The following is a 14,314-nucleotide window of genomic DNA, read 5'->3' as shown; positions in this document are numbered from 1 at the left end:
GCTTAAAATATCTTTACATATTTCAAAAAGGTAACTTGAAACAACTTATTTTTTTGTGTAGCCAATTAGCAGTTTAACCCCAAGTTTTTTAGGGTATCGCAATTAAAAAATACTTTTAAATAAAAAGGAAAAGCTAAATCACCTTACTCATTGAAGTGTGTTGGATCTACTTAATTTTAACAAAAGTTAGTAAGTAAAAACAGGATATTAGTAAGTAAAAAAAAACTGTAGATATACAGTGTATACACAGTGGATTCATAAAGTATTGAGATCCGTTCATTTTTTCATATTTTGCTCATGTTGCAGCCTTGAGCTAAAATCATTTACATTTATTTTTAACCACATCAAGCAACATTCAACATCCCAGTACTCAAATGGCCCCCAAAATGACAAATCAAAAGAAGGATTTTAGACATGTTTGCAAATTTAATTCATTTGATTATAATTAAAAATAAAAAAATGAAAATATCACAGTGGCAAAATGAATCCATTTTATAAATACGTGTGTAAATATTGCAATTTTTATGTTCAACATTTGCATTTTACCTACACAGCATGTAATTATTGTTTTACTTTAAATATATTGTATTTGCAATGGATGCAGCATGCACTTAGATAGATAGATAGATAGATAGATAGATAGATAGATAGATAGATAGATAGATAGATAGATAGATAGATAGATAGATAGATAGATAGATAGATAGATAGATAGATAGATAAAGTCGTACACGGAGCTGCTGAAAAGGCTGCCACTCTCGGCGGCGCCTGAGTCATGAAACTTGGGTTTTACAGTAAGTTAAAGTGTGCTTTATCTACAGTACATCAAACTAAACTGAATATTTAATTCTATTACAAATATGCTGAATTAAATTAAACCAAATTGTATTACACCATTATTAAACCATGCAACTTAAGGGATTTGTATTAAAACTCTGGAGGGCTTCTGTGAAAATGCACAAAAGTATAGTGCTCTCCTTCCAGAATACTTGATAGCAGGACTGACTAAGTTTTATAATATAAGCAGAGAAGATTGCATCTATCCTGCTGTTCTAAAGCAGAACATCAAATGGATTATGGATTGTTCAAAACTTTAAGGGTGATGTTTTAAGATAAAGTAACAAAAATGCATTTTCAAAATGTAATCATATTCTCACATACTCTGACAATTAATATGCATAATCTGCTCTAGCAAGTGAAAGGAAACACATACAAAAAAAGATATTCTAATTATTTTTTAAGCAAACAAAAGCTTACTTACCAGGTTTCCTCCAGAATTGTTGCTGTCTGTACCTATCGGATTACAGTGGGATGCTAAAAAGAAAACAAAAAAAATCAAAGCAGAAAAGAGAAAAGGTAAAATAAAAATGATACAAATGAGCTAACAATGATATTTAAAAAATGGAACATCTCCTTATTTATCTATCTATACAATATCCATTGGGCCCCTGAGCAAGGCCCTTAACCTGCAATTGATCCGTCCTGGGTATGACGTTAATCTGCATCCAGCCTTGCAAGCAGGTCCTCCAACTTTCAGGGAAAACTTGGGGATTGGTGACAGGACTGGCACTCTAGCCACTGTAAAAAACCTCACACTGTTCAGTGGATCTCAATCCGGTTTGTTTGCTGTGTGGTGGGTGCTGCAATGCTCTGTAATCAGAATCAGTGCATGCTCCCAACATATCTATCTGCACAATATTACAAAACTTACCCATATAATATTTACTGTACAGAGATTTTGTTTTAGAATACATTTAAATGGTAGCATATATTCACCGTCTGCTCAGAAGTTCTCCCGTGCATCCTAACTATTCTTTATTTTTCTGAGTATCTCAGGACCTTAAAATGTACGTGTCAAGGCTTTTACTTTTATAATTAATGATATTACAACTTATTAATGCCTTGTAAAATCCAATAACAAGGATTAAACAACAGTCTCCTTTAGAAACAGGCAAAAGAACAAGTTGCTATCTGTCATAATATTAACTTATTATGGATTAACATGCGGCACGGTGGCGCAGTGGTAGCGCTGCTGCCTCGCAGTTAGGAGACGCTTCCCGGGTCCTCCCTGCGTGGAGTTTGTATGTTCTCCCCGTGTCTGCGTGGGTTTCCTCCCACAGTCCAAAGACATGCAGGTTAGGTGGATTGGCAATCCTAAATTGGCCCTAGTGCGTGCTTGGTGTGTGGGTGTGTTTGTGTGTGTCCTGCGGTGGGTTGGCACCCTGCCCGGGATTGGTTCCCTGCCTTGTGCCCTGTGTTGGCTGGGATTGGCTCCAGCAGACCCCCGTGACCCTGTGTTCGGATTCAGTGGGTTGGAAAATGGATGGATGGATGGATTAACATAAAACCAGCCCTTTCCTTGCTAAAATCTCCAAAAGATGTTATGAATTTACTTTGGTAAAATATGAGATAGTGTGTCTCTATTGCCTAATCTAAGACAGCAGGAAGCTGCAATCAAAAATAAAAAAGGCAAGTACTATAATATACTCACGTATACTCTATAATACACTTATCCATTCTTCATGTACCAGTACAATCCAACATCCTGGTCTCATGGAGCCAGCACTGGATGTGTACACAGTACCATGCTTTTAAAAACCACACAACTCTGTTATACAAGATCAATGTAGATTATCTTAAAGTATGTTTTAGAGATTTAGATGGAAATTCAGAATGCCCTGAAAAAACCAGCACGTCCAGTGGTAGAATATTCAGACAACACATCGATAGTGACTGGATTTGATTTGATTTCAAAGCTACTCTCCATAAGCTTTAAGGCAGAAGCAGCAATTACTGCACCACTATAATGCTCTCTGAAGAATATATTTTCTTAATATTAATATTTCATTTTTTTAGGATTGATATCATAGGATGGATCCTAATATTATTTATGGTTGAGTCGCCACTGTTTGTGAAATATGCCACTGCAGCAGTTATTCCTTTCTATCAGTTTTACTTATGAGCATTTTACCCAACTAGACCCCTTATAAAAACATTTGCATTTAAGACATAATAAGAGTGACAGAGAGACAGCAGACTTCTTACAGAATTAAACAGTTCACAATTGTATTAAAGTTAAATAATTCAAACACATAGGGTGTATAGGTTTGTAAACAGTAAATTTCAACAAATATTTTCATTTAATGTAATTTGCTTGTTCAAGTGAATTTAGGTCCATCTGAAACAATTAATTTAGAAATTCCAGGGACACCTTGTAACTGTGTTCAGCTGCTGTTGTAATATTTAATATTTGCCATATAAAATGCTACACAGTTTATACTGTACATAGGTAAACTAACACATCCATATATAGCTAATAAGAAAACTACTTACTCTGACAGTGGGGAAAAGGAATGGTTCCAGTAGCACACTGATCACAGCGTTGGCCTGTTACACCCGTCAGACAAGGGCACTGGCCAGAAACCTGATCACAGGTATTGTGAAAAGAACCCTCAGGAGAGCAATGGCATGCTGTGAAGAGAATAACTTTAGATTCACCAATGGCAGATAACTTCAGTGACAAAAATCAATAAAGAAATTAAATAACTGCCATAATGTTACAATGGTAAGAACATTAAATTAGTAAAATGCAGATAAAGAATCTACAATTCATTACTATTACTACTACTGCAATACAGTATTTATTTATGGTAACGATCCTATACATTTATTTCTTTACAATTCATTATCAGCTGGCGCCCTGCCAGGGGTTTGTTCCCTGCCTTGCGCCCTGTGTTGGCTGAGATTGGCTCCAGCAGATCCCCGTGACCCTGTAGTTAGAATATAGCAGGATGGGTAATGGATGGATGGATGGATTCATTATCATCGCCATACGGCTTCATAGAGTCCTCTTCTAATTTACTGAATGGCCCCAATAGCAGTTTGTTGAACTGATGCTTTAGTGTACAATTTGCAAGGGAATATTATTTCCAGACAAGAATACCTTGGGTAACTGCATGGCAGACTATAGTGTCCCACCCTGCTTGAACTCAAGAGGCTCTAAAAAAAAGCAACTAGCAATAAAGGAAGGATATAAAGGGCTGCTAAGACCACTGGCAATCCAAGTTATGTGGCACTATAGCCTTATGAATACTGGTATATAAATGCATTTCTTAAGTTAATCTAAAATTATGACACTGATTACTCAAACAACTGCACTTACAGGAATCAGCCCAATACATAGACAACATTTTTGCCTCACAGTAATGGCGCAGCAGAAACATAGTAAAATATTAACTGTGCTTGAATGTACTATCTTAGTTTGAATCTCTGTAAATGTGAGAAACTGTAGCAATTACTTACGAAAACAGTTGGGATAGCCATAGTATCCTGGAGCACACAAATTGCATGTAAGGCCAATATAATTGCTGTAACATCGACATTGACCTCTGGGACCACAAATTCTATCCACAGCACCAAGTCCATCACAGACACAAGCTAAAGAAATAAGACAAAAATTTTTACTGCCATGCAGAATAATGTGCTATGAATCATATCAACAAGTTTAGATATTTGTATTCTAACATTTGGATAATGGCCTTTATAAAAATAAAGCATTTTTAATTTTGCGGTAAAAGCAGAAAGTCCTCACCTTGACAGACTGGAAAATTATATAAACCCACATGACAGCGATCACACAGAGGACCCTCAACCTCTGGTCGACAGAGACAGCGTCCAGAAAAATCACAGACAGCTGGAATGGTGCCAGCGGTGTTACAATTGCATGCTGAAAGTTTAAAACATTGAAATATAATTTACAAGAAGTATATTGGTGCTATGAAGAAGATAATGATTAACTGTAATAGTGGCAGTAATGAAGCAAAATAATCTTGTGCAGGAAAACCCTATTTACAGCAGTAAGACATATAACAGGAACATTACTGCTTAGGATGACAGCATATTTTCATACACTCCCACTAACTGAAGGCCAACAACAAACAGATTTCTTATCTGCCTCTCAAGGTCTACATTAATTAAAAACTCCAAACAGCTTCCAAATCTCTAACAAAACTATTTACATTAGTAACCCTAGATAACAAAAGGTGAAAAGACAAAATTTGAATTGTGATATCCCACAAATGTCTCAGTTCCTCCAAGACTGTGAATATTGTAACTCCCTATTTTTCGCATATTTGTTCTTCTTATGAAAAAAAGGCACAAGGATGACTATTTTTTCATAAAACAATATAAGCTCTCAACATTAGCTTTAATGTCAAATGAACACTTAGTAAATTTAGCTTTTAATATATAAAATAATTTCATAGCTTTTGATATACACTGTCCTGTGGTAGGTTGGCACCCTGCCCAGGATTGGTTCCTGCCTTGTGCCCTGTGTTGGCTGGGATTGGCTCCAGCAGACCCCCGTGACCCTGTGTTCGGATTCAGCGGGTTGGAAAATGGATGGATGGATTGATATACACTTCAAATTGTTGGGGTATTTTCTTGGTGATAACAGTTATTACAGCCAAGATGATGAAATATTTGTTAACAAATCTTTGTAAAAATTTTAGAACTAGATACAGTTTTAAACATATTTCAAAAAATGTCAATTGTTTTAACACTTATAGACTATGTAAGCGTGTATGTGAATGAGATGTTATAAGCCAACAAAACTGAATATGAAATTTATACTTCTCTGAAAAGTTTTCTTAAGTCAGAAAGAAACTTTATTTAGTTATTCTAATTTATTATTAGTGCCTTGTTTACTTTCTTTTCTTTGTTTCACTCACACTGATCTTTAACCCAATTGCCTTGCCTTCAGTTTTAGTGATCTTAGCTTATAGTATGTTCCATAATAGAAACATTGGGTGAAAAGACAAACTCGTCTGCAAAAATCCAAATCTTCTAGTCATTTTCTCTAACCCCACTGCATTCCTCTATTTCTTCAGTCTGCCACTTTTCTCATAATTGCATCCAACACCATAAGAAATAGAATTAGGAACAAGATATGCTCCAACAAACTCCAGTATTTAGTTTAGGAGACTTGACATTTGTAACCCTCATACATATCTTTAATATTTAATATCATTGATGGCATGCCATAATCCATTAAAAGTTTGCCACAAGACAGCGATTTACTGGTTCAAAGATTTTTCCAAAATTGATAAAAGCCAGATATTCACCACTTTGCTCCAAAATTATTTGTATGGTGTTAAAGATCAACAGGTCAACAGAACTAAAATGTTTTTGCAAACACATTTGTTCTTTTTACAGTCTTTAATACAACGTTGCTGCTCCAGTTACTGTATATTGTAATATCTCTTTTCTTTGAAAGCCAGAAAATTATACCCATTTTTCACTTAGCAGGAGTGATTTCATCAATCTAGATTTGCTGCACTAACGGATGGAATAGTGGCACTGTAGTTTCTGTGTTCATTTTCAGCACCTCGTCAGCTATATCATCCATTCCCAAAATGGTTATATTTTATATAAATTCCAGTGATACACTAATTTCTTCATGGTTGGCGATTACTAGTTTGGTCAATTTATCTGGCATTTGGAGTAAACTACCTTCCTATTCCCATTGTCTGTTGTCTCCACTTAATGTTTCATGTAAATTCTACTCCTACCACTTCAGCTCATTCCACAGTGTAGTAAGCATTTTGCCTTGTTTGGCCTGGATTGATTGATCCCCACTAAAACTCTCCTTTAATCATTTTTTTTAGTGATAGTATATAGTATTTTACAATCTCCTCGTTGTGCTTCCTCCTCAGTCTGCTCATCAATAGTTTTTTCATTTATTTTTAAAACACTTTTTTAACTTGTTTATCCACTACTATGTTGTGTATAAAAGTACGCATCACAATAAACCTGCCTTAACTTGTGTGGGATATGGCCGGCCTTTCATCCTGGCCAATACCCCCAAGCCGCCAGATGGAGCCATCCCTGCAGCATGGAGGTGCCCCGAATGCCAGCAGGGAATTATGGACATTGGAGTTTTCATCCACAACCCTGCTGGATACCACAGGGGCCCCTAGAAGGCGCTGCAGGGAGGAGCAGAGAGACTTTCGCATACAACCCAGAAGTGCGTCATAATCACATAAACAAAAAGACTGACATATTTCCGGGATGAAAAGAAGACTTTTGGATCTGACCCGGAAGTGCTAAGAAGTCACATGGACAGGGGTTCAGGAGCACTATATAAAGGACTATGGGAGATCCAGAGTTGAGCTGAGCTGGGTGGAAGGGTGGCAACGCGTCTGGGAGAGTGGAGGATTGTTTATCGAGTATTGTGTATTGATTTATATGAGTATTGTGGAGAGGAGGGTGCTTTGTGCACTGTTTATTAAAAATAAAGTCAATTATTGGACTTTTACTGGTGTCTGGCGTATAGTCTGAGGGTTCAAGGGAGCGATAAAGCCCCCTATCTGTCACACTTGATATGATATTTTTTGGACGTAGGAGTTTTTGTAGTCTTGTTTTTTTGTAAAATTTTGCATTTTGCAATTTTTTACTTTCTCTTTCTAAATATACATTTCTTCTTTAGATAGTTTTTATATCCAAATGCCTTTTCATTCACAATTATGCATGCATCCTTAATATTTCCCCAATTACTTTCTGCATTTCATGTTTGATTGCATTCTTGTGACAAAACATCAAAATTACTACTTATCTTGATCAGAAAAGTTCCTTTTATTTGTTCATCTGTTAGCTTTCCAAAATGGAATATATTGCATCTTAATTCAAATCTATTAAATTTTGCAACAATTATCATTTTAAACCCACTTATAACCAAATGATGATCACTCGTTACATCTACCCCTTGTTTATCTCAAAACATATACAAGAGATCTTCTAAATATATCTTGCTAACAGAAATGTGGTCAGTTTGGTTTTGGGTAGCATGGTCAGGGGTTAACCACCCAACTTTATGAAATGTTTGTTGTGGAAAATTAGCCTAACCCATCAAGGTTGTCTATGAGCATTTATCTACTTAAATTTCTCTCTGCCACTCAATGTATGCCTATAATGTGCTCTAATCCTTCATTCTCTGAACCAAATGTGATGTTCAAGTCCAGTTTTACAGTAATGATATCCTTTCTTCTTCCTGTTTTTGTTGAGTAGTTTAGGTGAGTTGGGAATTTTACTGTAGATCAGCTTTTCTTGTGAGAGCACATATCATTGGGAAATTCTGATGGGTTTGAAGCAGGCCATCAACAGTTCCTTTGATATCAATTGCATAAGACTTTTCCTGTGCATTGTTTCCCATCTTCAGTTTCTTGACCTGTTTTTTTCCGAATATGAAAAGTTAGAGCCATTCTAAATATTGTGTCTCTTAAAATTTCTTCCATTAAATCTCACTTAATCCAAGAATGTCCAGTCTGGGTGTCTCAATCTCCTTCTCCACTTGTTTTACTTTCCTGCTCTTTCTTAACATTCTTCAATTCCAAAAAACGACAATTTCCATTTTTATGCTTAAAGCTGTCATCATTTAATAAACAATTTTTTATTCATTTCAGTTTCAAGTTTAAAATTATTAGCTCAGAGCCTCTGAGTTCCCAGGAGGGGCTGCCACTCAGTGGCGAATTCAAGTATGGGTAACATGGGCAGCATCTTGCCAGGGGTGGCACGGGGCACCAAAACCAAAAAAAAAACAGGAAGTTAAGTTTAATAGTAGAGACTGCCAGAGGGGCCTAACTCTCCCCATCCCCTGGGCTCCAAATGGGCTTCGACCGATACTGCTACCACCCTTAGACATGCGCACATGCCTAGGTTTTCAAGCATGGCTTTCCTCCTAACCTTTGAAGTACCCAACCCTAAAAACCCACAAAGGCAGCAGGGGTTGTGCTGCTTAAGTGGCAGAGCTGCTCACATGTCATAGAGCCATTGTTGGGAATTTATTGCATGCTTTAGCTCAGTAAGGAGCCAGCACACAGGGCCCAACAGCTTGTTAGTACTGGTGCCCTACACCAGGACTGCTTATTTGGGTTTCCCCCTTTTTGTAGCTAACCTGCAGCTAATCCATGGGCCATTTCCCCATTCATCATTTGGGGATCAGCCAAGTAGCCACTGGCCTTTTTTCTTTGAGATATCTGAAAGCCATTTTATAATATCTGAAAAGGTGAATTTTGAGATATCTTTAAATGTTAATTTGACTTTCCAAGCTGAGAGAAAGAAATGAAAAAGTCATGAGGCAGACAATTATTGCCTAACAGTCATATCTGTAAGGAAACTGGAACAAGATGATACTGTCTTGCTAGTCTGTGAAATCTTCCCAGTTTACAAATTTAAAATTAGGGAGAAGAAAACACCTTCTTTTCAATCTATTGAAAATCAGACTCCATTAAATTTTCCCCTTTGTTTCATGCATTTTTCCCTGATGTACCTTGTATCTGATTCATACAACGTATTCTAGCCTTGTACCTAATCCAATATCTGTAATAGTACTTAAGCTTGCTACATAGTTTGATTTCTCTGGTACTGTAATCCTTTACACTGTAAGGATTTCTGATAATGCTCACAACAAAAGCCATCTTAATCTCCTATAATATCCCACTATTCCTTCAACAATTTTGGTCTTAGTGGTGAATGGATAAACAGAAATCAAATTACTTGAATCTATTCGAAATCTGAATGAAGACTGAGGCTTACCTCAGCATTTTAATCTGTGAACCTTTAAATATTACTGGAATGACTATTGCACATATAATAGGAAACTAAAGATCTAAAGGCCAAGTACAAAGCTGGATCAAAATTTCATTGCATTCAACTGTAGATTATTTAAACATAACCACATAAATAGTATGCTTTGTCTAGGTGAGGTGAAATACCTCAGCAGTTCTTTTAAAAATCCAGGTGTAAAGAGAAATATGATCCTTGTCCCAATGCATGACCTTGCTCAGCTTGCCTGTTGAACTGTGGTTTCTAATCCGCTAAAACATTTACAACATTACTGAATCTAGTTATCCATGACAGTAAGTTTCTATGGAGTTTTATACCTTGGCAATAGGGGTAGTTGAAATATTGTGGAGCACAGCGTTCACAACGTGCACCCTGAAACTCTGTCCGGCACCTGCACTCTCCAGTCTGGGGGTCACAAGTAGGATTTACTATCCCAGGTCCAGTGCACTGACAAGCTGAAAGAAGTAAAGAGGATATTTGTTGGTCTGATAATGAAAACACCTTTTTAGAAAAGTTTTGTCAGTGTTTTTGTTTTTTGACATGACAGCAGAATTAACTTGAGGACAGAAAACAATAGGTTATGACATGAGTATCTTTAATTGAACTAGTTGTAAACTGATGTTATATCATTCACATAAATTACTTAAAAAATAAAGTATTAAGTTCCTAAAAATCCCCAGGTGAAACAAAATTAGATTAATTTGGAGATCATCTAGATTTAGTACATCCTTAATAGTAAAGTGTATGCTCCCAACATTAGTAGTAAAATTCCTAAAGATAAAGCAAGATACAATTCAGATTTGGACTAAAGTATTGAATGTAAATAAAGCTAGTTAAAAGTAAATATCACACAAATATTATTAATCATGTAATTAAACAGATTAAATACATAAAACTGTTCACCAGGCATTACACTTTAGAGTAGCCACTGGAAAACTTTCAAATCTCAACATAACAATACGATGGAAATGTTACATGAATGGGCTTGTTCTTGTCACCATTTCAGTTATGTTCTTAACATCTGCAAACTTTATCAGGGAATCTTATCCTAGCTAAGCTCTTAGCAGTGTTCTGTTAAATCGCCTGCTCCTGTCAAAACTCTTATGTTCTTTACAGTGTTCCACACTAATTTATTTCTGTGACAAGTATGGTTGCAGTGTTTTATTCCTTGATTCAGGTTATCTGTTTTTCAAATTTTAGTATATCCCTTTATGAAGTCTAAAAATATAAAAACAAAATTTAATACTAGGAGGACAACCCCATAAACCTATATACAACCACAATAGAAACTATTGTTAATCCTAATGTATTAAGTTTAATAAGAAGAGACAGACAAAATAAGAAGTTGCTAGTAAACATGATGAATGCTAGAGGGCATTGTTTCTAGCCACAAGGTGACATTGTGATACCAACAAGGCACCCTATCATAAATAGTGAGGAAAATTACCTTTCAATGTCTAACATAAAGACCTCAAATTGGGAACATGTATAGAGTAATATGGTATGGAGAAATTAGTATATCTGAATTATTACAAACAGATGTGAATGCTTTTTTTTATTTTTAGATTTATTTAAATTCTCAAACATTTATAAAATACTTACGTTTACAATTGGGTGGGCCAAAGTATCCAGATGGACAAACTTTTGTTTCTAAAAAAATAAAATAAAATTTTGAAACTGTTCAGGTTTAATAAACATTATTTGGAATATATACAGTATATACAGGGAATGTCAAAAAGTATCCATAATCTTTATTTTCAACAGTGTCTTTACTTGTGAAAAAAAATCTCTGTTACATATTGTTATAGTTATCTGAAAATGTATGAATCATAAATAGTGACAGAGTCCAACTCTCTAGGAATTACACCACATATCTGAATGGATTATGTATCTGTACAATATACTGTGTGTGTTATCATGAACTACTTCAGAGACAGATTTAAGAAAACAAAACAGAGCCTAAAATGTGAAAGGAACTGATCTACCAGAACAAATGTTTTACTGTATAGGCCAAATACAAAAGCATAGCAAAAGTTATACTTGGAAAATAGCTGGTACATTCTCCTTGCTGAACAGACAAGAAAATGAAAGTGACATGGAGGAAGAAATCACATCATTAGGCCAAAAATTTATGAAACAACTTTAATTTCTGAAATCTGATAAGGACAAGCAGCTAATTATTTAGATAGATAGATAGATAGATAGATAGATAGATAGATAGATAGATAGATAGATAGATAGATAGATAGATAGATAGATAGATAGATAGATAGATAGATAGATAGATAGATAGATAGATAGATAGATAGATAGATAGATAGAGTGGTGTTTGTAGAAGGCTGTTCCATAAGGTTGTAACAGAGAGGGTAACAGATGGCAAGCTGGTGGAAGGGGCTAAGCTCCCTTCCAAATGTTCAGCCCAGGTTGTCGAGTTGGTTAGATTAGCAAGAGTGGGTCACTTGCATGAGGGGGTGAAAGTAACTATCTATACTAATTCACACTATTCTTTTGGATTATGCCATAATCCTAGATCTTTATGGAAGATGAGAGGGTTTAACACAAGTACTGGAAAACCAATACAACACCACAGTGTGGTGAAAAGCTTGTTCAATGCTATTATGTTACCTTTACAAGTAGCGGTATGCAGGTATGTCAGGCCTTTGCGCTGCTTCCTTGGCCCAATAGTCCGCTACCTCATACCCTTCACTCACAGAGCTGCTTTGCCCTGTGTGTGATTAATACTTCTATAGATAGATAGATAGATAGATAGATAGATAGATAGATAGATAGATAGATAGATAGATAGATAGATAGATAGATAGATAGATAGATAGATAGATAGATAGATAGATAGATAGATAGATAGATAGATAGATAGATGGACGGAGAGGAAGTTGGCCCTACACTACAATGTCCCATTAGTCTAACAGTTACATCAAGGAAGCACAAGACCAGAGAAACTCAGAGCCTCTGTCTTACTGTATTATTCTATTGACAGACCATGTCAGATCAATGACAAATTAGCTTGCCAAAATGCAGAGTCACCGGACAGTCTAGGCATCCAATATATCCAATAGCAAAATGAATTGTTATCTACCTATACAGGTTGCATTGATATTATTTTGTCACATTCATTAATTTGCTTCTGTTTAAGGCACATTTAAAAACCTTAAGTTAGAGAATGTTAATCAATAATGTACCAATAAAATAGTAAACCTTCTCTCTGACTTGTTTTTGGTTGTAACAGGTTGAGTCCATTTACTATTACAAGGGCTAAAATAGGAATTTGGCAAAAAAAAGTGGAAGCCTACTCAGGTCTATGTCATAGAGTGTAAAGGTGAGAATGGTGTCACCACAATAAAACAACATCCTTTGTAGAACCAGCCATTATAATGTTTTAAAGAGTTAGAGTGCCACAATGCCACTTTTCTTTTATTTATTAGTACAAGAAACATGGGGCTCTTGAGAAATGCTCATAACATTATACCTCAGCTGGATCAAATGGTTAAATGTTGTTAGCCCCAAATATTGGGAATAAACCAGAGTGTGTGAAGACTAATGAAATTGCTCACCTACTATGTGTCCTGCTGAAGGGCTTGTTGTTGGATATATAGGGATTCCTGAATGAAAAACAAAATTAAACACATGTATGTTATTACAACAGACAGTATGACTCAAGAATTTGTTAAGGAGTCAATCCCCCTTCTCTCTGACATATGTTCTTTCTGAAACAGTGGCAGACGTGGAGATCAAACACAGGTCACTGGAATTACAAGCAGCAAGCTCTGCCACTGCTAGTGCAGTCGTAAAGGAGGCTGCTGGATGAGCCGAAGATCTCAAATTCACATCCCACTGCTATCTCAAAGAGGAATGGGTGAGTGAAATGAAAGGGCCAAGTGTATACAGACAGAGAGAACCTGCTGTAAGGCTAATGGAGTTCTAATCTAGCTCAGTTACAGTAGCTGAACAGGTCTGCTTGTAATACCAAGCTCCAAATTTTACTTCCTGCTATCATCTCAGAAGGATATCAGCTAAAAGGGGGACATTACCCTGAGGGAAGTGCAGAGATAAAAGATATGTTTGAAACAGTGAGTCTCAATATGAAAAAGTGTCAATTGCAACATCTTAAGAAGTGACATCTTTTGTAATGCTGCGGTGTGATTTTCTGTTTATTTAATGGCTTTTTCTAGGAAAAAAGAACATATTTTCAAATGCAGAATAACAATAAAAAAACTGTGCCTTTATTAAGGAAAAGTACAAAAGAAAATACAACACAAAAAAATTGCAGCACCTGTAGACCTTGCTAAACAGGACTGAGCCTTCACGTTTCATGGCTGATTAACTTACCAGTTCTAAAGTAACACCAAGCCTTTCCTTTTTGATCTCCTACGTTTACTGACCCAGGCTTTTTTCCTCCTGCCAATGAATCCTCGTTCTATACTGTATGTCTTCATGACTTTAGACTCCAATCACGTTAAGATGGATTTAAACTCTCTTCCATGGGGTCAGTTTTAGGCCAAATGTTAGAAACACATATTGGATATTCTTTAGCTTCAGAAAGAACAGGCTAGACCTAACCTTAACCAGCTTCAGGAGTCCATTAATTTCTAAGACTTTGGCAGCCTTAAGAGGTATTGGGTATTTCCTTACTTAAAAGGGTCCCACTGCCATCTTTATAGGATAACAAATAACT

The 14,314-nt window shown here is 36.0% G+C and overlaps 1 protein-coding gene and 1 long non-coding RNA gene across 4 annotated transcripts in view; one reads left to right on the top strand and one right to left on the bottom strand.

Moving 5' to 3' along the window:
• Nucleotides 1–14,314, bottom strand: part of LOC114653392 (laminin subunit alpha-3-like) — a 403,128-nt gene that overhangs the window by 169,062 nt on the left and 219,752 nt on the right. For all 3 annotated transcript variants that reach the window (XM_051928867.1, XM_051928866.1, XM_028803680.2), the window contains exons 11-17: nucleotides 13,194–13,241; nucleotides 11,224–11,271; nucleotides 9,939–10,076; nucleotides 4,592–4,726; nucleotides 4,303–4,437; nucleotides 3,334–3,471; nucleotides 1,262–1,314 (exon numbers count right to left, since the gene is read on the bottom strand). In XM_051928867.1, the coding sequence (XP_051784827.1) occupies nucleotides 1,262–1,314; nucleotides 3,334–3,471; nucleotides 4,303–4,437; nucleotides 4,592–4,726; nucleotides 9,939–10,076; nucleotides 11,224–11,271; nucleotides 13,194–13,241 (695 nt within the window). The remainder of the gene's footprint in view (nucleotides 1–1,261; nucleotides 1,315–3,333; nucleotides 3,472–4,302; nucleotides 4,438–4,591; nucleotides 4,727–9,938; nucleotides 10,077–11,223; nucleotides 11,272–13,193; nucleotides 13,242–14,314) is intronic.
• LOC127528367 (uncharacterized) overlaps nucleotides 1–14,314 on the top strand; it is a 61,899-nt gene that overhangs the window by 38,688 nt on the left and 8,897 nt on the right. The gene's annotated exons all lie outside the window — the stretch shown is intronic.

This window comes from Erpetoichthys calabaricus, chromosome 6 (assembly GCF_900747795.2).
Source record: "Erpetoichthys calabaricus chromosome 6, fErpCal1.3, whole genome shotgun sequence".
Taxonomy (NCBI): Eukaryota; Metazoa; Chordata; class Cladistia; order Polypteriformes; family Polypteridae; genus Erpetoichthys; species Erpetoichthys calabaricus.
The sequence above is the reverse complement of the archived record's forward strand: the minus strand, read 5'-3'. Positions and strand labels throughout refer to the sequence as shown.